We start from the raw sequence: 24,672 nt of genomic DNA on the forward strand, positions 1-24,672 counted from the left end.
GGGATCTAGCTTCATTCTTTTGCATATGTAAACCCAGTTTTCCCTGAACCATACATTGAAGAGACTGTCCTTTCCCCAGTGTATGTTCTTGGCACCACTGTCAAAAATTAGTTTACTGTAGATGTATGGATTTAGTTCTGTGTTCTATTCAGACACATAGATTGCACTGATCTATGTGTCTGTTTTTATAACAGTACCATGCTGTTTTGGTTACTATAGCTCTGTAGTATAATTTGAAGTCAGGTAATGTGATTCCTCCAGTTTTGTTCTCTTTGCTTGGGATAGCTTTGGCTATTCCAGGTCTTTTGTGGTTCCACATAAATTTTAGGATCGTTTTTTCTATTTCTGTGAAGAATTTCACTGGTATTTTGATAGGGGTTGCATTAAATCTGTAGATTGCTTCAGGTAGTATGAACATTTTAACAATACTGATTTTTCCAATCCATGAACATGGAATAGCTTTCTATTTTCTTGTGTCCTCTTCAATTTCTTGCATCAGTATTTTACAGTTTTCACTGTAGAGACTTTTCACTTCTTTGGTTAATTTTAAGTTAAAGTATTTTATTTCATTTGTAGCTATTATAAATGGAATTACTTTCTTGACTTCCTTTTCAGATTGTTTGCTATTGCCATATGGAAATGCCACTGATTTTTGTATGTTGATTTTTTTATCCTGCAATTTTAGTGAATTTGTTTATCAGTTCTAATAGTTTTTTGATGGAGTCTTTAGGTTTTTCTAAGTACATGATCCTATCATTTGCAAACCAGGATAATTTGACTCCTTTTTCAATCTGGATGCCCTTTCTTTCTCTTGTCTGATTGACTTAGCTAAGGACTTCCAATATTATGTTGAGTAACAGTGGTGAAAGTGGGCATCCTTGTTGTGTTCTCATCTTAGAAAAAAGGCTTTCCATTTTTCCCTATTCAGTATGATATTGCCCATTCATCTGTCATATATTGTTTCTAATTACGCTGAGGTATGTTCCTTCTATACCCAGTTTTTTGAGGATTTTTATCATGAAGGGATTTTGAATTTTATCAAATGTTTTTTCCACCATCAATCAACTGAAATGACCATTTGGTTTTTGTCCTTCATTCTGCTGATATGATGTATTACATTCATTGATTTGTGTATCCTGAACCATCCTTGCATCCCTGGGATAAATCCCACTTGGTCATGATGAATGATCTTTTTAATGTGTTGTTGAATTGGGTTTGCTAGTATTTTTGTTGAGGATTACTCCATTACTATTCATCAGTGATACTGGCCTACAGTTCTGTGTTTTGTGTGTGTGTGTGTGTGTGTGTGTGTGTGTGTGTGTGTGTGTGTGTGTTTAATGCATCTTTGTCTGACTTTGGTATCAAGGTAATACTGGCCTTGCAGAATAACTCTGGAAGTATGCCCTCCTCCTCTATTTTTCTGAATAGTTTCAGTAAGATTGGCATTTGTTCTTCTTTAAATGTTTCGCAGAATTCAGCAGTGAAGCCATATCCAGGCTTTCCTTTGCTTGGAGACTTTTTATCACAGCTTTGATCTCATTCCTTGTTACTGGACTGTTCAGGTTTTGGATTTCTACATGATTGAATCTTTGTAGGTTTTATGTGTCCAGCAATTTATCCATTTGTTAGAGCTTTTCCAATCTATTGGCATATAGTTGCTCATAGTAGCCAATAATGATCTTTTGAATTTCTGTGGTATCCATTGTAACGTCTCCTTTTTTAGCTCTGATATTATTTACTTGGGTCTTCTCTCTTTTTTTCTTAGTCTGGCTAAAGGTTTGTCAATTTTTTCTTTTAAGAAAACCAAAAAATCTTTTTGGGTGTGGAACCCAAAAGAACTTGCTTTTCTAGTTCCTTAAGATGTATCATTAGGTTGTTTATTTGAAGTTTTTTTTTTCTTTTTCTTTTTTTTTTTTTTTTTTTTGATGTAGGCATTTACAGCTGTAAACTTATCCTCTTAGTACTGTTTTTGCTGTATACCATAAGTTTTGGTTTTCCATTATCATTTGTTTCAAGAAATTTTTTAATTTCCATCTTCATTTCTTCATTAACCCATTTGTCATTCAGGAACATACTGTTTAATTTCCATGTATTCCAAAATCCCTCATTATTAACTTCTAGTGTTATTCTATTGTAGTCAGAGAAGATGCTGAATATTATTTCAATTTTTTGAATGTTTTAAAACTTGTCTTGTGACCTAACATATGGTCTATCCTTGAGAAGGATCCATGTGCTGGGAAAAAGAATGTGTATCCTGCAACCACTGGATGAAATGTTCCGTAAATATCTATTAGGCCAATTTGGTCTACAGTGCAGATTAAATCCAATGTTTCTTTGTTGATTTTCTGTCTGAAGGATCTGTCCAATGCTGAAACTGGGGTGTTGTAGTTTCCAGCTATTACTGTATTGGGATCTCTCTCTCTCTCTCTTTAGATCTAGTAGTATTTGTTTTATATATCAGTGCATTCTTGCATCAGTGTTTTATAGTTTTCACTGTAGAGATCTTTCATTTATTTGGTTAATTTAAGTTAATGTATTTTAACTTAAAATATATTCGCGTGTTCCAGTGTTGCGTGCATATATATTTACAACTGTTATATCCTCTTGCTGAATTTACCCCTTTATCATTATATAGTGACCTTCTTTGTCTCTTCTTACAGTTTTTGTCTTAAAATTTATACTGTCTGACGTAAGTATAGCTATGTCTGTTCTTTTCTGGTTTCCACTGGCATGGAATATATTTTTCCATCCCTTTATTTTCAGTCCATGTGCATCTTTACAGGTGAAGCATGTGTCTTGTAAGCTTGTAAGCAACATATCACTAGGTCTTTTTTTTCTTCTTCTTCTTCTTCTTTTTTTATCCATTCAGCTACCCTGTCTTTTGATTGGAGAGTTTAGTCCATTTACATTCAATATTATTACTGGTAAGTAAGGACTTGCTTCTGCCATTTTGTTCTGGTAGTTCTGTGGTCTTCTCTTTCTTCTTTCCTTCCTTCCTGTCTTCCTTTTAGTGAAGGTGATTCTCTGTGGTGGCATAATTTCATTTCTTGCCTTTCATTTTTTACGTATCTGTTGTATACTTTTTCATTTGACATTACCATGAGGCTTGCAAACACAACCTAATAACCCAGTATTTTAAGCTGACAACAACTTAATACTGTGTGCATAAACAAATAAGCAAAAAGAAAACTAATAAAAACTCTACACCTTAATTTCATCCCCTCACTTTTTAATTTTCTATTGTTTCTCTTGATATCTTATTGTACTGTCAATGTGTTGAAAAGTTGTTGTAGGTATTATTTTTTATTGGTTCATCTTTTTGTCTTTATGTGTAAAATAAGAGTAGTTTACATACCACAGTTACAGTGTATAACTAGACATTTTGTTTAAAACTTTTAGCTAAATAAAAATATTTGAAAAAATTTTTAATTTAAAAAATTTGGTTTTTTTGTTGCCCAGGTTAAGGAAATTAAGAGAGAAAGGGAGTATCTGAGTAAGATTAGCACAAAAACTACACAATCAGTACAAAGGCTAAACTCTAGTCCAGGGATGCAATCAGATTTTGTCTTTTGTACCAGCTCTGATCAATTGATTCTGGCTGTCTAGACTCTTGTCTTGGTAAACAGTCTTAGGCTATGTGTAAGCATAGCAAGAAAGTGCTGTGACTACTTGGTAATATCTACAATGAGCACAGGATAACTTAGCACCAATTTATAACTTACCAACCCTAGTCTACTTAGAAGTATGGAAAAGTTTCAAGGTCCACTTGAGGCAACCAATCCCCACGTCTCGGAAATTTGCTAAGCAGAGTCATCAACTCATTTGAAATCTGAACTAAAATCCAAAGTGTGACAGATATTTTCTTAGTGTTTTAATACATCTCTGTTTACTATTAAGTCTAAAAATAAACCACTGAGTTTGCACGTCATGGTAAAGAAAAAAGATTAATAAATGATATTCTATTCTGAAAATTCTTTCCCTGAAAAATTACTGAGAAAAAAATTGAATCCTTATCTGAAAGTAAACTGTTAGGAAACTTGCTAAGGCAGAAAGAAAATAATGTCAGTGGTGCCACCTATATAAAATAAAACCTACATATCATGTCAAAACTACATATTCCAGCTTGCCAAGTAGGTCACATGCTCTTATTTAAAAAGAGATATCTCAGAGGTAAGAATGGTTAAAAACAGAACAGTATCAGTCAAATAATATACAGGCAAAGAGAAAGATCTACTCATTCATAACTAAAGAATAATTGATCCAACCCACCTGTTTTGCATATGGGAACACCAAGGCCCAGAAAACAGAAGAAATCTGTCTGTATGTGGTGAGAATAATTCAGAATCTGAAAATCAATCTGTATGCTCCACAGAGCAATCCAGAAAAGATGAATAACTCTAAACAGGCTAACTCAACAGCCTAAAATTACTTCATTATTTAGTCAGCAATGCTTAGTATGAGACACCTCCAGGCAGACAATTTGTGCAGCAACTTTTCCTATAACTCCCCTAAACCATGTAATTTAGCCAGTGATATAATGGAGACATTATACAGCATACCACAGAACTAGCCTTGTGAGATCTACAGCAAGGGGGTCTGTTCTTCCATCCCTATGTAAGAACACCTATCAGGGTGTGCTGCCAGAAAGTCAAGCTCCAACTCCTGTGACTGAATCACTGGCTTTGTACTAAAAAAAATTCCCATCTGGAGGAAGCAATTAGTAAGTTTAAACACAATCTGTACTGATGCTTTGGAAAGTCATTGGTCAAGTGATGTCTACTCTGCCTTTATCTATGTTAACTAGTATCTTTTATTAACAGTAAGCTCGTTTTTGCATGAGGCATAGTTTTAAAAAATGTTTTAAAGTTAGAAGATACATGTTTTAAAAACTAAGTGCTGAATATATTTATTTGTTCCTTGGTTTCTGGTAAACCCAGAACTTTGAGAACCTTGAATACACTTTAAATATGTATATACATACATACACACACACACACACACACACACACACAAGTTAGGTTTCTCAAAATGCTTTGTAAGACCTTGCATTATGTGCTCACAGGGATGAGTTTTTCAACTGGAACTTTCCTTTAAATTTTTATGGTATTATAATTTCATTTTTTTCATCCTTGGCCTCCAATTCTTGCTTAAAGGCTGTATCAACTCATCAACTGCTGTATCCAACCCCTGGCTCTCTGGGGAGCTGATCTTTCAGAGCCCCTTTGTTGGATTCTTGTCCTAACAAAGTTAAATTCTGCCTACTAAATTTAACAGTGAGACTTTCAGAATAATTTGCATCGATTTTGCTTCAATTTGCAATGTGGGTCAAGAGTCTGCAACTTCGGATGATAACAAACTGACTTGTGCCCTGTCCCCAGTTATTTTCAAATTTAAGGTTAATCACAGGATAGTAGTCATTTATAGAAAAACTATCTTTTCCTTATTGTTCCTTTGATATAGTTTTTAAATACATTTACGTGGTCCTATAATCAAAAAAATATAGAAAGATGAACAGTTTGAGAAGTCTCCCTCCCATTCCTGTTCTACTTACCCTGTTCCTACAATATGCACAAAAATTATTTATCAGTTTCATGTATATTTTTCCAGAGTTTCTTTATTTAAATAAGTGAAAAAAATTGTGTGTGGGGGGGGACAGGTATTCTTATTTTCCTTTTTATTTTACCCAAAAGGTAGGATACCATATGCACCATTTTGCATTGTGCTTTTTCATTTAACCATTCATCTTGGAAATCTTTTCATTCAATACATAGAAAGTTTCCATTCAAAGTAGCCCCCATTCAAAGTTGGTCAGGAAAGTCTGCAGTCCAACAAATGAGAGCAGTTTATCAGCACTGATTATCGGGGAGTACTAGGCTCATGCCAGCTGTGAGAACAGCTGCCTGTTTCCACAACGCCATGGCTTTTACTCCTCAGAAACTCTGTCTCAACCCCAGAAAGGGCTGTACCTAGAGACTCATTTTACACATGATAAAGCTAAATGGGAGAGCAGAAGGGACTTATCCAAAGTCAGATGGTGGTCAGGCATAGAACTGGAGGTAGCTAGTTTTCTGCATTCTGAGAGTCCTAAATTCTCCCCACTGTACCACTTATATCACAAATTTTTTTTTTTTTTTTTGGAGACACGGCCTTGCTTTGTCACCCAGGCTGGAGTGCAGTGGCACAATCATGGCTCACTGCAGCCTCGACCTCCTGGGTTCAAGTGATCCTCCCACCTCAGCCTCCCCAGTAGCTGGGACTACAGACACGCCCAACCATGCGTCCTAATTTTTTTGGAACTTTTTGTAGAGATGGAGTTTTGCCATGTTGCCCAGGTTGGCCTTGAACTCCTGGACTCAAGCAATCTGCCCACCTCCACAAGGGCTAGGATTATAGGTGGGAGCCACCACACCCAGTCCTTTGTCACAAACTTTTAAGGACTTGTCACTACCTGCAAAGTAAATGTCAAATTCTTGTGTCTAGCACTGGTCCTAATTTAGAAGGAATCAGGGTGTGGTACGGTGGGAATAGTAATAGCACCTGCTTAGAATTAAACAATCTAGGTTCTAGTCCTCTCTGTGGTCCAGTTTCCCCATCTACGAAATAAGAGGCTCAAACCAGACATTCTCTAAGGTCTCTGCTAATGTTTCCAAGATCTTTGACTTCTACCTTCTAATTTGAAGAGTCTGGTCTTTGCAGTTGTGCCTGTGCTCATGCTGTTACTTCTACCTGGAATGTACATTTTGTTTCTCTTCCTCCACATTTTTCAAGGCCCACTTTGACTTTTCCTGGTATTTGCCCATTTAAAAAATGCTAAGCACTCTCACTTCAGGACTTGGAACCTGCTCTTCCTTGACCTAGATTACTCTCCTTCCAAAGGGCCATACAAATTGCTCTCTTAGTCCATTTGGTTCAATGTCTGCTAAAAGAAACTGTATACGTTCCCTAAGCAAATTAATTCTTCCAGCTTTCTCAGATTGGCCTCAAGATTTAGAACCATATATCACACCATATTCTCGTCCCAAAGCTGGAGAGTGAGGGTTGCTTCTATTAGTCACTAGTCTGCTCCAAAGCCCACAGCCTTTGGAGTCAGGCTTGGGTTTAAACCTTGACTCCACTATTTCCCAATAGTATGACACTGGACAAGTTTCTTAGTCTCTCTGAACCTGTCCTTCCACATTAATAAAATAGGTATAATTAAAATTTTCTTGACTGTTATAAAAACTACATTATATTAAATATATAAAGTGACTAACACATAATAGGGATTCAATAAATGTTAGTTTCTTGTACCACTTTTTATCATAGCCACAAAATACTTACTCAATACTCTTTATTAGAGAAATAACTGTTTCCTACTTTGGTGTCATTTTTAGGCCTGCTGGCAGGTAGGTCACAGTTCATTAAAACATTTACACATATATTCAAGATGACCTGTACCAGTTCTTTAAAAGAAAGAGGTATGACAGTGGGGGCAGAGGGGAACAGCTTCATAAGCTGTCAGTCTCCTGCCTTTGGTTCAAGAACAATTTAACAGTCTAACTGCTTTTAAAAATCTCTTTTATTTTAGCTCCCACAAATTTGTAAAAATCATCACTGTCTTTAGAGTAAATGACCAACATACTTATTCTGAAGAAGTTACTAGCCAGAGGAATCATTAGAAGGAATCTTGGTACAGAATCTTTGCCATAATTCTGGATTTCCATTTAGTTTGCGGAATGTTGTGAATTCTAACAATATGTTATCAATTTGTCTCCTATACAGGCTTGTTTTAGAGAAAAATTCTTCTCCAGATTTATTTTACTACTCTATTCTGTATTTATTTAGCTAGACATTTGCAGAAAATTGGTAAACTACTATATTAGTTGTTCTTTATATGGTTAAGTCGCCAAACAATGCTAAATATCTCCTGAAGGAAAAAAAAACAAGTTGGGAGTTAAACCAGGATGACAATTGTACACTAAAACTGAAAACCTCTAGCAACGCCTAGCATTTTGTTTAGAATTTGGAGAATTTTACTATTTCAAGATTTTTGTTTCTCAAGGATAGTTTACTACTATTCCTATTTTACAGTTTAGCAGAAATGTAAAAATTCCCTTCCTCTATCCTTCTGGCATGTAAGAAAAGGACACTAGCTGGCAAGCACTATTTTTATGTTGACAGCAGAGCTATTTTGAGTCATCTTAGTACTATCCAATGTTTACGCCAAGAAAAGAGGTTAGCATGACATCAGCAATTTAAAGAGTAAATGCTCAGTTTTCGGTCACTTAATAAGCATATTTCTTTTGAACAACAAAGTCTATCTTTTCATCATAAATAATAATGCAGTTCATCAGCATAAACCATTAAACCATAATTAGAAAATCCTACCTTTTGTGCATCTCCTGTGAAATACGCAATGGCCAGGGTGGGCAGAATCATGAACAATGCATTGTAATAGAGCAGTCCATATTTTCCCAGCTCCTAGGACAGTAAATAATTAGGTGTTTCATCTGCATTTGGTTCTAGCAGATACAACACTGTACAAAATACCACTCAAACTACACATACATACACAAACACACACACCCTCCCCTACAACATACACAGCAAATGAATTAAGTTAGAAGTTTTGCAAACATTAAGAAATAACCTAAACTTTCAAGACCAAAAAAAGCACCTTACAAAATTTTATACTTACTTGAAATAAATTCCTCAAGTGCTTAAGGTCAGAGAAATAAAAATGACAACTGACTGCCTCAAAATAGCTAGGAGAAAAGAGGTTATTCTGAACACACACACACACACACACACAGACACACACACACCAATATCAAAACATCCCTCTGAATCCATTCTCTTTCCAGAACTGAATCAAGAGCCACTGAGTATGTCTGGGGCTTTTTAGAAGCCTAGCAGTGTCATTTAAGAAAGATGGATGAAGCTGGACATGGTGGCTCATCACACCTGTACACTCAGCAGTTTGGGAGGCTGAGGCGGATAGACTGCTTGAGCCCAGGAGTTCAAGACCAACATGGGCAACATGGTGAAACACTGTCTCTACAAAAAATACAAAAACGGCCGGGCGCAGTGGCTCACGCCTGTAATCCCAGCACTTTGGGAGACTGAGGCAGGGAGATCACTTGAGGTCAGAGATCAAGACCAGCCTGGCAAACACAGTGAAACCATCTCTACAAAAATACAAAAATTAGCCGGGCATGATGGCGGGTGCCTGTAGTCCCAGCTACTAGGGAGGCTGAGGCAGGAGAATCGCTTGAACCTGTGAGGTGGAGGTGCAGTGAGCCAAGATCGCACCATTGCACTTCAGCCTGGATGACAGAGTGAGATTCCATCTCAAAAAAAAAAAAAAAAAAAACCTAGCAGAGCATGGTGGCACGTGCCTGTTAAATCCCAGCTACTGAGGAGGCTGATGTGGGTGGATTACTTAAGCCTGGGAGTTCAAGGCTGCAGTGAGCCAAGATCGAGATCGTACCACTATACTCCAGCCTGGTTAACAGAGCAAAAACCTACCTTAAATTTAAAAAAAAAAAAAAAAGCCAGGAATGGTGGTATGCACCTGTAGTCCCAGCTACTCAGGAGACTGAGGTGGGAGGGCTCCTTGAACCCAGGAATCCGAGGGAGGCTGCAGTGAGCTCTGATTATGCCACTGCATTCCAACTTGTGCAACAGAACAAGACCCTAGCTCAAAAAAAAAACAAACAAAAAGCACAAAGCAAGCAAACAAAAAAAGATGGCCAGATTCAGACACACAGACTCAGGCCTAGACCAATAATAACGGACAGCACTTCTCAGTGAAGTATTTCTGAAAATGTGCACATGAAGTACAATGAAGATTAGGATTACTATAACTACAACTCCCAGAACACAGTATGACTCATTGGGTTCTTAACTACTAGGGAGCAACAAAGGACAACACACATCTTCAAACACAGGGAGCCTATAAAAACTCTGAGTCCACCTTTGATTCACACACTTATGGAACATTTAGCATGAAGCAGTCTCCTGAAAATGCGGACCAGGGTTTGAGAGGTGGGAAAGGGGGACAGTGAGGGAGTGGTAAGGAAGGGGGCATAGCACTTGCCTAACTCCTGTGATGGAAAGATTACTGACTGATGAGAAAAGTTGAACTGCCTTCTCAAAAGCAACACTAAAAAATTGGAAATAAATACCCAACAATAGAAAACTAGCTGATTAGGCTGGGTGCAGTGGCTCATGCCTGTCATCCCAGCATTTGGGGAGGCCGAGACAGGCGATCACCTGAGGTCAGGAATTTGAGACCAGCCTGGCCAACATAGAGAAACCCCATCTCTACTAAAAATACAAAACTTAAGACTGGTCTGGTGGTGGACACCTGTAATCCCAGCTATTCAAGAGGCTGAGGCACAAGAATCACTTGAACCCAGGAGACAGAGGTTGCATTGAGCTGAGACTGTACCACTGCACTCCAGGCTGGGCGACAGAGTGAGACTCCATCTCAAAAAAAAAAAAAAAGGAAAACTAGCTGATTAGATGACTAGACTATAACACAGCTGTACAATAAAACATTACACAGCCACTAAACATGTTTAATGATGCTGACTGCCATAGAAAGGTGTTTAAGAAATGGTACTAAGTGAAAAATACAAGTTAGAAAATGTTCATCCCTCCTTTGCTTAAAATTTTAACATATAGATAAATGTGCACATACATACACACAAAATAAAGGATATCCACCAAAACAGTGCTTCTCACTTGATGATAGTATTAAGGGAGATTTATGTTTTCTTCCTTTTGTTTATCCATGTTTTCTACTACTTCTATCATAAACGTGCATTATTTTAAGTAGTATTATAAAGTTAAGTTTTAAATTCGATAGCTACATTCAGGTCTAAAATGCAGCACAAAATCTTTATGCCATATGACTAATACTCAATGGACTATGATTGTAAGCAGTCCTGATATTATCAGTAACAAAACTCCTGATTGGCCGCCTTGCCTATGGAGTAGCCATTCTTTTGTTTCTTTACTCCTAAAAACAAAACAAAACAAGAAAACTCCTGATGTTTAAAAAAGCACCTCAGCATGGCCGTACTGCCTTACTGCCTCTGGGATAAACCAAGTAACTGACTGCTTATGGTCACCACAAGTATCAGTGTAAAGGTGTGCCTCATGTGTACAGCAGCAAAAAGAAAGTCATACTGGAACAACCTTTAAGAAGGGTGCCCAGTCAGCCAGAGGCATGAGTGTTATCCAGGAAGTACAGGATGTGCATGGAGACACACATGTACATACAGATACACACCATCCAGTAACTGACAACCAGCAAAAACCTAAATGCCAAAACTTCTGTTTTTCTTTATGCATTTTAACTGTTTTGAATGTCTTTCTCCCTGCCTCCTTAAATAAAGTACACTGACTAAAACTAGATTTAGGGCATCATCATAAACATGTATTATTATGTCTTATGACACACTGTTATGCATCAAAAATCTGTATTATTATGTGTATGTAGTATGTTCTTATTCAGTGTTGCCCTTATGGCTGTTTAATAGACCCTACATCTTTTTGCAGTATTTCTTCAGTATTTCTGTCTTTTATAATCGGACTGTTTCTCTTGTTGGCTGACCTTTTATACTGCTGGTAAACCTCTCTGCCTCTAAATAGAATTCTACCTTCTAGTTTGTTGCTTGTAAGATATGAGCTAGGAGAAGTAATCAATGAACTTAAAAGTTCTACTACAAATAAGTCATAGTCATTTCTAAGTGAGAAACTGAAGGGCTCTCCTAGGAATAAAATACTCAGAAACGTTCTTGGTTTTTTTTTCTAGGTTCTAGGATGTACTATAGATTGTACTAATATGGTAGCCACTGGCCACAAGTAGCTATTTCAGTTTAATTACAATCACGTAAAACTACTGATTTCAGTTTCTCAGTTATTTTCAAGTGCTCAAGGGCCATGCATGGCTAATGACCAGTTAATGGAACACAGAAATACAAATTTCCGATGTCACAGAAAATTCTATTGAACAGTGCTGTTTTAGACAACTGAAGCTACTGGACAAATAAAATGTCGTTAATAGTAGCTATTTTCCAAAGTAGCAAATGGGCTGAAGAAAAGAGTAAGACCAATCACTAACTGCTACCTTTTCTCCAGCTATTTTAAAAAGATAAAAACTCTTACTAGTAGCTTCCATTAAAATGCAACCATCATATAGATTCATCAAAGCAAATAAATGGAGGCCAAGACATGCATATTTAAAGAAAATGGGTTGGAAACAAATCAACACTGTCCTTGGTTCTTTGAGGCTATTCCAAAAAAAAAAAAAAAAACTATCTATCTGCAAAATAATGAAAACTACTGGGATAGACATTCAATCTATACTTCTTTTTTAGAGGAGCAGGCAAAGTCCCTGGCCAAGGCAAGGTCAATTCAAAGTACTAATAGTACTATCAAGCAGGTAGGACACTTGTATTTATTTATTATCTAAGCTCCCAAAAAGGAGCTTAAGTAGTTTCAGAAATACTGTACATATAATAGAAAAGACTAAAAACTAAGCCATTAAAGAGAAAACATGGGTAGGAAAATAAGATAAAGTCATGGTCAGTTACAAGAAGTAATTATGAGATAAAAATGTACCAGCTGCTCAGGAAAAACTATGGTGACATCTAAGATAAGCATCTCATATGGGTCCTCATATAGGATACATTATGATATCAAGGACAATTCCTTCAATTAGCAACCCTAGGATATATAAAGTTGAGGTCCATTTAGTTGTTTCTTACAGTAATGTAATCTCATAACATAATGTTGCAAAAACAATATGATTCAAATATTCAGCTTTCTAATAATCTGGCTTGATCTAAAAATAACATTTTTAAAGTATATAGTAAACAACAAACAATATCTGGTAAAGCCAAGGCCAGGAAACACAGTGTTGCCCCTGAGAGAGACAGAGATCCAAATGCTCCCTAAAATTTCCCATTATTTATAGGGCAAATACATAAAGGCCATTTTTGTTTTGCAGCCCCTTCCAACACTCATTTCCCTTCAAGTCTGCCCAAAGGTTTCCAGGTAGTTCTCTTTTTGCCTCTCAGATCCCCGGAAAGTCCTCTAGAATACAGCCATGAACACTTAAAGACACTTCAGTGAACATGCTTTACCTTTCCTACCCCACACGAAGTCAAAATTCACACAATCCCAGAAAAGCCTGGACTAAAAGCTAATTGCTAATTAATTAAAAAATAAAGTTTCTTCTATGAACACCAAAGTACAGGAATTTTACCCTCACAGAGCCACTATGTCTTTCTCATCCCTGGTAAGTACTTTCTTACCAGGAGAAAAGTACACTTTTTCTCCGATGAACTGACATTCCCAACATCAGTACACATCTGTTAAAGAAGCTTTAGATTGCTACTTACTTTTGAATCTAATTTTTGTTTTACATATGCACCATTTGCTGCTGTCAGGACATCGTTTATCAGAATAAAAACATATCCTTCCAGATCAAATGCCAAGTCAGAGCTGCAAAACATAAGCAACACTTTAAGAACAACTTACTTTAAAGAACACGCATTTAATTTTAAATAGATATGAGCTAAAACATTTACAAGAACATATTCTCATCTAGGGAAGTGAATATTAGGCATTTTATCAGCTACTGGTATTTCTTGATTTCTGGTCACAGTTTGCAATTTCTCCTCAATAAGGGATTCCTCAGAAATAAGAGGCACTAACATTTAAACACATAGTTAGCAACAATCAATCATGTCATTTAATAGCACACTGCTCGGCATTCAAAGCCAGATGACAAGCACCAAATTACCATTAAGTACATCTGTGAAGCAGGCAGAAGAAGGTAGAGCTCAATTTCATAGACAAGAAAACCAAAAGGACAGGCCGTTAACAAGTCATTTTCTGAAGGTCCACACAAAAGGCAGGACAATCTTGCATAGGTAGTTGGGTCCCTGGGTGGAATTTCTGAAGTGTGGATCATGGTTAGCTCTGAGATCAAGCTAGAACAATGTCTAAGCACATAGCAGGAACTCAAATACTTAAATAATTGCTCGATGAACCTGTGAAGTATAACTTGGGGGTTTAGGGAAACCAAAAATTTCTGGAACTTAGAGTACCAGGCACCAGGTAAGAATTCAGTAAATTAAACAGAATAAATGAAAATCTGAGAAAGGTATGCCTTCAGCATACTTCAGCACCCTAGCTAAAATAGTGGCTCCACAGACTATGATTTTGCAGAGATACTGCATAGGAACCAAGACTTCTAAAGAGTTCTACGCCACTGCATTTTAGGTAGGCCTAACTTAATGCACACTCCCTACCCCAAGCAGTCTAACAATCTTCTAACTGACTTCAGAGGTCTGAGTTCCCTTCCTATCAATCTTTTTCCAAGTTAAAGGGTCTAACTAGATAAGGCTGATCCAGACAGTAATCCTTTTCAGAAGTTTTTTGTAGACCCAGGAAAGCCCCGAGGAACCCCTGTTGTTTGGTACAATTTTGGATCTCATCAGCTTCAAGGAAATGTTTCCAAGACCAGCAGGGCATCTCTAAAACGAAAGGTAGGAGGCTAGTATAGACTTTTTCTCCAAGGAGGGAACAGGACATAGAAGGAAAAGCAGTTAGCTATATAGCCAATTTCCAGTAACCAATTATGCCACCCTCTTTTTTTAGAATGAAATTTTACTTGGAGATTGAACTTGTAAAATAGGACCGGACTGATAATATTTTCTTCCTATACTACGGGAATGTGATGAAGGTAAACGAGTCAATCCATGAAGTACACTGGAACTCTTTGATGGAAAACATACATCTGGCAGAATGTGTGGCATTAGCAAATACATACATGCACGCCCTGGGCTGATTAAAATGTTGTAGAAGACTTCTAGCAATCATAATTTTCTCGGTCTGTGGGTATACATTTTCCTAATGGATTTTAAAACTAAAATTTGGCCGGGCGCGGTGGCTCAAGCCTGTAATCCCAGCACTTTGGGAGGCCGAGACGGGCGGATCACGAGGTCAGGAGATCGAGACCATCCTGGCGAACATGGTGAATCCCCGTCTCTACTAAAAAATTCAAAAAACTAGCCGGGCAAGGTGGCGGGCGCCTGTAGTCCCAGCTACTCGGGAGCCTGAGGCAGGAGAATGGCGTGAACCCCAGAGGCGGAGCGTGCAGTGAGCTGAGATCCGGTCACTGCACTCCAGCCTGGGCGACAGAGTGAGACTCCATCTCAAAAAAAAAAAAACTAAAACTTAAGAAAAATGGAAAAAGCTTTAACAACCTAATAGAATATCTAAGTTGTGGCATTTGTGTTATAGCTTATGTGAGGCCAATTAAAACAATGTTATTATTCATTATTTGAAAAGGCAAGCAAATGTTTCATAGTCATTTTCCTCACCTCACAGAAGAGGAGACATGCTTTTCTTTAGCAGTATGCAAAATTTTAGCAGCATGCAAAATTAAGAAATGCCACATGGTTTATAAAAACACACAGGCTCTGAAGAAAGCCACAGATTCAAATTTCAGCTCTGCCATTAGCTCTGTGACCTTAAGCAAGTTACTGAACTTTTTAGTTTCTTCAACTATAAAATAGGAAAATTATACCCATACCTGTCTGAGGTGTTGTAAAGAATACATAATAAGATGTGTAAAATGTCAAACATATTGTGTGGCACATGCTATGTGCTCAGCAAAACGACAGTAACAAATTCTAAATTACATCAATTTAACTTTTAACAATCCCAAGAATCTTATTTTTGTCAACCTTTATCCTAATACAGCCAAAAAGACTTAACCTTTTCAAGAGACTGATACACTTTTCAAAGATACAATTCTTATATAGGCTATAAAAAATTGTTATTCATAAGTAATCATTTATTATCAATAATTATTGATATTTTATAATGTGCTATTCATAGGCCCACATCTTACCTGGCAGCTACAAAGGCTCCAATAATCATTGCAAATACAGTCATTTTAATACCCCAAGAAAAAGTCTTCCTACAAAATAAAAAAAATTTTAAATACACACATGACTTTATTCACCCACTCATTTTACAACAGAAGCAAAAAGTGTGATATGCTTTCTCAAAAGCTATAAACAATTATATTTTAAACATTTCTGAGAAACTGGATATTTAAAAGAACCCCTTTGATGAAGCAAAAATTCATTGTTATATCAGTTATTATACCCATTTTAAAAATTTTCACCAATTGTTATTAGTGAGTTTGAATTTTTGTAAAGCAGAATTTCTTTAATAGAAAAATGTCACATTCATTTGTAGTAAAAGGAGCTAAGATATGAACGCTATTTAAAACCTGTACCTATGCTTCTGATCCAGTTTCTCCCAGTGGCAGTAGCACAGAAATTCTAGAAAGTAAATCTCATGTTCAGATGGATTTTCAACTCCAATTCATGACCTTCCCAACTACCACTCCCACAAACTATCAATTCCAGCAGCCAAGAGAGAGGGTTTCTTCAACTTCTCAAAAGGTAAGGTAGGAACAAGACAAATAATTTAATATCTCACATATGCTAGGCACCTTTTCAAGGTGATTTAAAGAACAGATATATTAAAAACTTAGCTCACTTGAGTAAAACTCCTTCAGCAAACATTGTAAACAGGATGGAGAACCTTCTCAGAACTGTAAACATTGGCAAGCTGAAAAAAAAAAAGATAATTAGGTAAAATAGAATTTAACATTTTTTTTTAAACTAAGATTTTCCAAACTGGTAGTTAAAATAATGCTATTCTTCCATTATGGAAATTCCATACTGATTAATTTATGGTTAAACCCTTGCTTTTCCCTAGAAACAATTCCTACTTGAAAGCCTAAAAGAGTTGCTTTTAAAAAAACTACTAGAAGTGAGAAACATTAACTACAAAACTTTATTCTGCTAATTATGCAAATACTCTAAGCTGTAAACATGTTAGTTTTTAATAGAAAAAGGCTTCCTTCTCATTTTTTCACTAGTCTGACCTCCCTTCCCACCCACTAGACCTCCCAAAAACCATCTATGAAAATCTTACTCCATGAAATGCCTTGACTGTCCTTTTGTGGATGTAATTTTGTCTTCATCTAAATTCCCAGAGCATTTTGCTTGTACTAATCAAACATATAGCCTCTTGCAATATAGTTATTTCTGAATATATCTTATCTCACTCCAAAGTGAATTATACTTAGCTGGCAATCAAAGATAGGTGTGAATGAATGGTTGAATGAGATGGATGAAAAAAAGCAAACTCTATACAAGCAGCACTTTGCAGAAAGCCTGCATTTCTTTCCCAGTGGGTAATGAAATGGAAAAGAATGTCCCACCCATGATAAATGTGACTTCCTTGGCACCCTCTTCAGAGATATCATCCTGGTCATTCTGTCAGGTTTCTTAGGTTTTAAAGGAAGAAATGAAAAACACCTTGTCCCTGATCCTCAGAAATCTGTCCATTCTATTTTATAATGCCAGGGTTTTAGCTTGTGTGGTAGTGGTGAAGCCACTGGGTTTCTGTTCAATGGTTTCTCTATTTGTGTTGTTTTAATACCACACACACCCGATATGTACACTACAATAAGAGCAGAAGCCAGAAACTGGGAGGTTAGAGGGAAAAATAGTGTTACCACGGAGAGGAGAGCTATTGCTTCTTTCTGAAAGTAAGTATGTTGCCTCTACAGTTATATGCCATGGGTAAGATATTAACAATATTTTTATCAGGGTTCTATCTGATGTTACTTTACTTCACGTTAAAAGAAAGACTGCAAAATTTCTTGTGCCTACCCTCTAATACTGCTGTGTGGAAGTTGCCTAAAATATTTAAGAGCTATATTAAAGAACTGAAATCCCGGAAGCCTAGTATATTATCTTCACTATTGTGGCTCTAGAAAAATAATAAAAATCTCCTATCATAGCATTTTATAACATTTTAAGACTTCTGACATCAAAATGAGGGGTAAAAAAACAAAAACAAAAAACTCCTTTTCTCTCCAAAGAAAACAGCATCAACTAAAACCTTTGGCACCACCTTCATTATTTAGTAGTAATAGAAGCTTTCTGGTCCTTTCATTTTTTTCCAGAATCAATAACAATGTGTTAAATATTTGACATTCAAGTACAATTTTAAGAATACATTATATTAACCTCACTAGTAAAATAAAGTTATCCATACTTCAGTTTCTTTGTGCTGAACAGTCCCGTGATTTGGTTCCCAAAATATAGTAGAGGTAGTGGAAACGTCTAGAAAATTTAAAAAGGGATAACAAAACTCAATAATAAAGATAGCTAAAACAAGGTCCTTTCAAACAGAAACAATTTTATTTGATCAAAATTTTTTCCACTTAAAACATAAGATTAGTTCTCATACACAATTTTGACCCCCAAACACCCAAACAACACTTCTCCTTGGATAAACAACATTACTATGGCGGAAAGAAAGGGAGGAAGGCAGGGAGAAAAGACAGAAATATGAATATGATCAATGTGAGACAGAAACATTATTTGCTGTAAAATATGATCATGTATTAGAGCCCATGGCTCTAAAGTCAGCAGAAAAAGTAAAGGCAATTCATCGTCATTTGGAGTCAAGCAGAGGCAGACAGAAGAATATAAAATAAACCCAAAGAATAATGAATGCAGGATACCTGGGCTAGATTAGATGGATACAGAAACTGCAAAAAACTGTTGTACTCTCAACAAGTGTGCATTAATTAAAAACAAAAGAATATTCCTAGATTATTTTTTCTCTTAAGTTTAAAGAGATTGTAGGCCTACTACATTTATTCTTTACATTCATTATAACCACTCTAGACCGGGCATTTTTGAGGCTGCAGTTTTTAAAATACGCAAGGCACTGATAAAATATATTAATACATAGTGACTTCATTTCACAAAATAAAGTATTGCTTTTCTTCTTTTACCTTTCGAGGTACATTTCTGTCAAGGTCAGGAAACTTGACTACTCTGAGCGCCTTTCCCACCCAGAGAACTGCCACTGTGGCCACCATCTGTAAACAGAGAACACAGATTCACTGTTCTACACATAAAGACACACACAGAAGTTCTAACAACATAAACCACGTAATGGTGAGGATTCTAACTAACCTGGCCAAGTCCAACACATAGTGAGGAGGGAAATCTACAAAAAAGGGCAAAGGAAAAACAAGGTCAGAACAAACGTGACTTAGCTCCGTGAATTCAATTTGCACATCCGCAACGTTAATGAGGCATTCCGATACAAGCCACACCAACGTCCGCCCCTAAATCAAACAAAAATCTTGGGAGAAAACTCCCTGCCTGTTGGTTGTCAGGCCACCCCGCTGATGTAGCCTCGGGCGGCCGCTTGTCTCATCTTGTCCGAGTCTACCATTTCAGCCCGCTGCCTGCAAAGGATTTCTCAAGGCAGTGAAGATATAGATCTCTCCAACGGTTTCACATACCTTTAAAAAAAAAACAAAAACCAACTTCTGCCTCGGGGTCCCAGTGTTAGCAAAGGAATAACTGTCAGCCAGGGTGAGGATGCGCACGTCCCCAGAGGCTGTCAGAGGGAGCAGGAGACACTGAAGCCCCGGCTCCCTGTCCAGGCTGCGGAGGAGGGAGGCTTCCCTCGCTCTCCTCCCTGATAGACAGACATAAGGGCTCAAAAGTCACCAAAAGAGTCACATTGCTCCATCTCTCTGAAGGGCAGGGTTTTCGGGGCGGTGCAACGAGGGCATGGCAGGCGAGCCCCAAACGTGCCGGGCCGGCCAGAGCTCCGCGCAGAGAGCGGACTCCTGCTCCAGGCCCGCGCGCCGAGCCGCTCCGCCGCCTGGGCCGCGCGCGTCAGCCGCCCGCCCTCCCCAGCTCCCGCCCAACTTTGTTCGGCTTTAACTTTGGCAGTCAAAGTCCAGGGAGTCGGCGCCCCGCCGCCGCCGCCGCCCGCTCCTCCTCCGCGGCCTCCGCCGCCGCCGCCTCGGCCCTACCTGTAATTGGTGAGCACGCTCTTATTCACCACCACGATCAAGAAGGAGCTCACGCCGTAAAAGCCGGCGGCCAGCAGCTTCAGAAACACGGTCAGCGTTTCGGCCGACGCCATCCCCAGCTCCTCCTCATCTCGGAGTGTGGAGGATTTCGCGGGGGCTTCTCCTTTAACCCGAGCATGCTGACGTCTATGAACTTCCGCCATGGCTGCCGCAGCGGCGTGGGCCTGGCTGCTGGGCCTAGCGGCGCGGGGGCTTGCAGCTGCGGTTCCCGGGTGACCCGAGGAGTCGGAGACCGCAGACTAGGCCAGCTGCACGCTCGCCGCCTCGACTCCCCGCTTGGCTGCCGCCCGTCCCCGCCCAGGGGCAGGGACGCCGGGGTTCACACCCCTGGAGACTTTGCTCGGGCATTGTGCAACGCGGGGTCAGAGAGTAGGGCCGCGCCGGGCTTAGCCTGGGCGGGGGTTAGAGAGGGCTTGGAGAAGGGGCAGCGGCGATCCCCCTGCCCGAGGCGGACAAAGAGAACCCGGGGGAACTACATCGGGATACCCGAGCGCCGGGCGGCAGACGCTGGGTGACAGTCGCTCTGCGCCTGCGCACGAGCACGCGCCGGGTCTCCCCGCGGGATGAGTACCTGGGGCGGGGGGAGTCTGGTGGCCGAGGAGCTGGAAGGCCGTATTCTTCGGATAACCGCCGCAACATAAGTGCAGACCCTCTTCCCCTCTGTTACAGGTGGCCGGCCGAGTAGTTACAGTACATTGTGTCTAGACTAATTTTGAATGCTCTTTTAGTCTCTCTTGCAGGGGGCCAAAACCCTTCAAAAGTATCAGATGTGGATCAATAGTAAACACTCAACGAAAATTTCATTCTGCAGTGCCTCTGGCTTCTTACATTTTCTGAACCCAGAAAACACCAAACAATACTTTCTTTTCAGATCGAGTTTTGTTTGTTTGTTGTTTTAAGAAAAATGTTGACATATCCCAAAAAGTAGCAAGATAAGCAGCTTGGGGATTGGTGAAAGCACAAGGTGTTTGGAGCCTAAAAGACTTGATTTCCAATTGTAGGAGTCCTAGAAATGACGACCCCCCCACACACACTCCTTATTGTGTTTCTTGGACCAATTAGATGACCTCCTTGAACCTGATCTCTGTGGATGTATAGCTAGCAAAGAGCTAGTTTTCGGTAAATGGTAGTCATTATTGTATAACAGAAGCAAATCATTATGATCAGTTTAAGCAAATTACATATTGAACTTTAATAGATTAAGAAAGAAGAACTTTGAATTATTTTTCTAAGTGCTTGGTCTGTATCTTTTTAAATTTCTTCTTTTTTTTTTTATTTTTTTATTTTTACAGTTTGGTAAACCAGGTATAGTGGTTCACACCTGTAATATCAGCACTTTGGGAGGTCAAAGCAGGTGGAATGCCTGAGCCCAGGAGTTTGAGACCTTCCTGGGCAACATAGTGAGACCCTGTCTCTACAAGAAAATAAAAAAATTAGCCAGATGTTGTGGTGCACCCCTGTGGTCGCAGCTACTCAGGAGGCTGAGGTGGGAGGATGGCTTGAGCCCAGGAAGTCGAGGCTGCAGTGAGCTATGATCATGCTTACTGCACTCCAACCTGGGCAACAGCACAAGACCATCTTAAAGAAATCAATAAATAAATTGTGGCAAAATATACATGATATAACATTTATCATTTTAACCCTTTTCAAGTATACAATTGAATGGCATTAACTGCATTCACATCGTTTTGCAACCATCATCACTAATCCATCTTTAGAACTTTTTCACCATCCCAAAGTGAAACTCTTTCCCCTTTAAACAATCACTCCCTGTTTCCCTACTTCCTTCCCTCTCTGCTATTAACGAGTGTTCTACTTTCTGTCTCTGTGAATTTGACTACTCTAGGTACCTCATATGAGTGGACTCCTGTATTTGTCCTTTTGTGATGAACTTACTTCATTAACATAGCGTCTTCAGCGTTCAGCCACAATGTAGCATATGTTAGAATGTCCTCCCTTTTTAAGGCTGAATAATATTCAATTATATGTGTATAATTGGTTTATATCTTTTGAGTTACTTGAGAACACCTATGTTCTTCAAATGTTTCTTAAAAAACTGGCACACAGGATGAGGTTCTTAACGTAGCCTAAGGTGCTAGATAATGTGGTTCCTACCCACATCTCCAGAGGCACTATTCACATTTCCCTCCCCTAAGGTGCAGATAAATCAGCAACCTGGGTTCAGGCTTCTGTGTCTTTACTCTTCATTATTCCCTCCATCTGGACTGCTTTTTCTCTTCCTCCTCTCACCCAGCTCCTGAAAAAGTCTTACATTTCCTTCCGTATTTTGGCAGAACATTACCTCTTCTCTGGGCAGCCTTCCTTCACACTGCCCCCAGCTTCCCTCTACATAATTGATCTCTCTCCTTTGCACTTCTCCTACCGCATCTTTATATACCGCCTTTATAGAATATCCATCTGCTCCTGCCGCTATAACAAAATACCTGAGACTGGATAACATACAAAAAATAGAAATTTGTTTTCTCACACTTCTGGAGACAGAAGTCCAAGATCAAGGTGCCACCTTAACCACTGCATCCTCTGAAGGGGAAGAACACCATGTCCTCACATGGCAGAAGGGACAGAAGGTCAGAAAGGGACAAACACTGTGTGAAGCCTCTTATATAAGGCATGAATCTACTCACAAAGGCAGAGCCCTCATGACTTAGTCACCTCCTAAAGGCCCTGCCTCTTAATAATATCACATTGGTGATTAAGTTTCGACATATGAATTTTGGAGGACACATACAGACCATAGCAAAGGGGCTTTGCATTACTTGTTTACATATCACTCTCTTCCACTAGACAGTTGCTTCTTGAGGACAGAGGCAGGCAAGGATGCCTAACACAGTTTAGATATTTTAGTCGATTGAATCAGTGGAAACAAGGAAAATGATTAAATCTCTTCCTCGACTGTTAACTTCAAAAGGAAAAATAACTAAAACAGTATTTTAAGAAACATCCTTGTAGAAAAAATTATTATTTTAGAAGTAACAATGCCCCTCATAATAAAAAGCAAATATATACATATATACACATTTTTACACATTTTAAAAAACCTATCTGGAATAGAACCAGAAAAGAACACTAATCCTCAAGCCACACACTGCCACTGACACTTAGTAGTTTTGTGACCTTGGGCAAATTACTAGACATCACTGTGCTTCAATTTCCACACCTGTAAAATGAGGATGACAATAGTACCCACCTCATAGAGTTACGATGAGAATTAAATGAGTTAATGAATATGAAGTGCTTAGAACATAGTAAATATGAGTGTTTATTATAATTATTGTCACTAGTATTATTATGCAATCTTTCTCTTTTCACTTACTATTCCTTGATGGTCTTTCTGTGGCAACACTTAAACTCTACCTCATTCTTTTCAAAGGCTTCAGAGTATTCCATTAGTTGGATGCATCATCATGTAACCCTATAGACATTTAAGTTATTGCCATTTTTCAGTTTACAAACAATCCTTGTCCATTCAACTTTGTGTGAGTATAAATTTCTAGAAGTAGAATTGGTTAGTTAAGACTACTTTTTAATAGAAAATTAATAGAATTGAGAAAATTCCAAATTAACAACCTCCAAAGAGTTTATACTCATTTTTTATTCCTGCTAACCCTGTATGAAAATGAAACCTTCTTTTATAAAGAGGGCAGCAATGGAGAACAATGGTAGAGGTGAGATATTATTTTAAGTTCTACCCCGTGGAAATATGAAATGCCAGGTATTAATTTTCAAAATCGTAAGTTGTGATTACACAGAATAAAAATAAGAGTGCTGATCTAGGCAACTACTGTTTTTCTCAGCATAATTACTTTATTAATTAACAAATATTTAAGACCTATCACAGGCCAACAACTGCATTGGATTTTCTCAACCCCAGTAATGATTTGGTTGCTGTGGACCCTCAGTAAAATGCTGTGGAGTTTAGTGGAGTCAAGCATTCTTATTAGGTACCCACAAAGATAAGATAGGTGCCATCTCTAGGAGGATTTTTATCTCTTTCCCATGTTATAGGTACTTAGACTTTTGGGTAAATTTTGGTATTTTAGGTCCTCAGATCTGTTTCCTAACCTCAGTAATATTAATCACAGAATTATAAATGGAGTATTTACGCATCATTGGGTGAAACAATAAATATTGAAATATATCTTAAAAGGTTGTTCAAGATAAGAAAGACTGAATTAAATGTTCTCACTTAGGTACACTTAGGTATTTGGAAAAGTCAACTTTGTGGGTTGATAAATTTTACATCTTACTGGGTAGAATTACTAGCAAAAACTCTTCTTTGTATTAAATCATGTCTTTTTATCAAAACATTGCCTTTAGCTATCCTGTTTTTCCATGAGGGAATGTTGATTCTGTACACAGTTTTTTAAAACATAACTTATATTACTTCTTTTCCCCACACTTCTCCCTTTCCCTTGACCCACTTGCTCCTCTCATAGTGGAATGTAGATAGGCCTCTTTTGTTTTCCACCTGCATTCACCAGTTTCCTATTTCACTGCCAGCCTAGATCATACCCGGTGACCTGCTGTGTTGCACAGCTGGTTACTTTACAGTCAAGGAGCAAAAGTCATACATGTTTCCTATTTGAACAATACTCTAAAAATTCTGAGAACCAGAGAGCATGGAGCTTCTCTGCAGTGTCTTGTACTTTTCTATA

At 38.3% G+C, this 24,672-nt stretch overlaps 1 protein-coding gene across 1 annotated transcript in view; it reads right to left on the reverse strand.

Moving 5' to 3' along the window:
- The window catches only part of SLC35D1 (solute carrier family 35 member D1), a 57,859-nt gene extending 37,343 nt beyond the window's left edge, over positions 1-20,516 (reverse strand). The window contains exons 1-8 of the mRNA XM_025368586.1: positions 19,937-20,516; positions 19,080-19,113; positions 18,896-18,982; positions 18,148-18,215; positions 16,576-16,647; positions 15,917-15,985; positions 13,395-13,497; positions 8,368-8,460 (exon numbers count right to left, since the gene is read on the reverse strand). Of these exons, the coding sequence (XP_025224371.1) occupies positions 8,368-8,460; positions 13,395-13,497; positions 15,917-15,985; positions 16,576-16,647; positions 18,148-18,215; positions 18,896-18,982; positions 19,080-19,113; positions 19,937-20,139 (729 nt within the window). The 5' untranslated portion in view covers positions 20,140-20,516. The remainder of the gene's footprint in view (positions 1-8,367; positions 8,461-13,394; positions 13,498-15,916; positions 15,986-16,575; positions 16,648-18,147; positions 18,216-18,895; positions 18,983-19,079; positions 19,114-19,936) is intronic.
- Between the last annotated feature and the right edge of the window lie 4,156 nt (positions 20,517-24,672).

Source organism: Theropithecus gelada, chromosome 1, assembly GCF_003255815.1.
Source record: "Theropithecus gelada isolate Dixy chromosome 1, Tgel_1.0, whole genome shotgun sequence".
Lineage (NCBI taxonomy): Eukaryota > Metazoa > Chordata > Mammalia > Primates > Cercopithecidae > Theropithecus > Theropithecus gelada.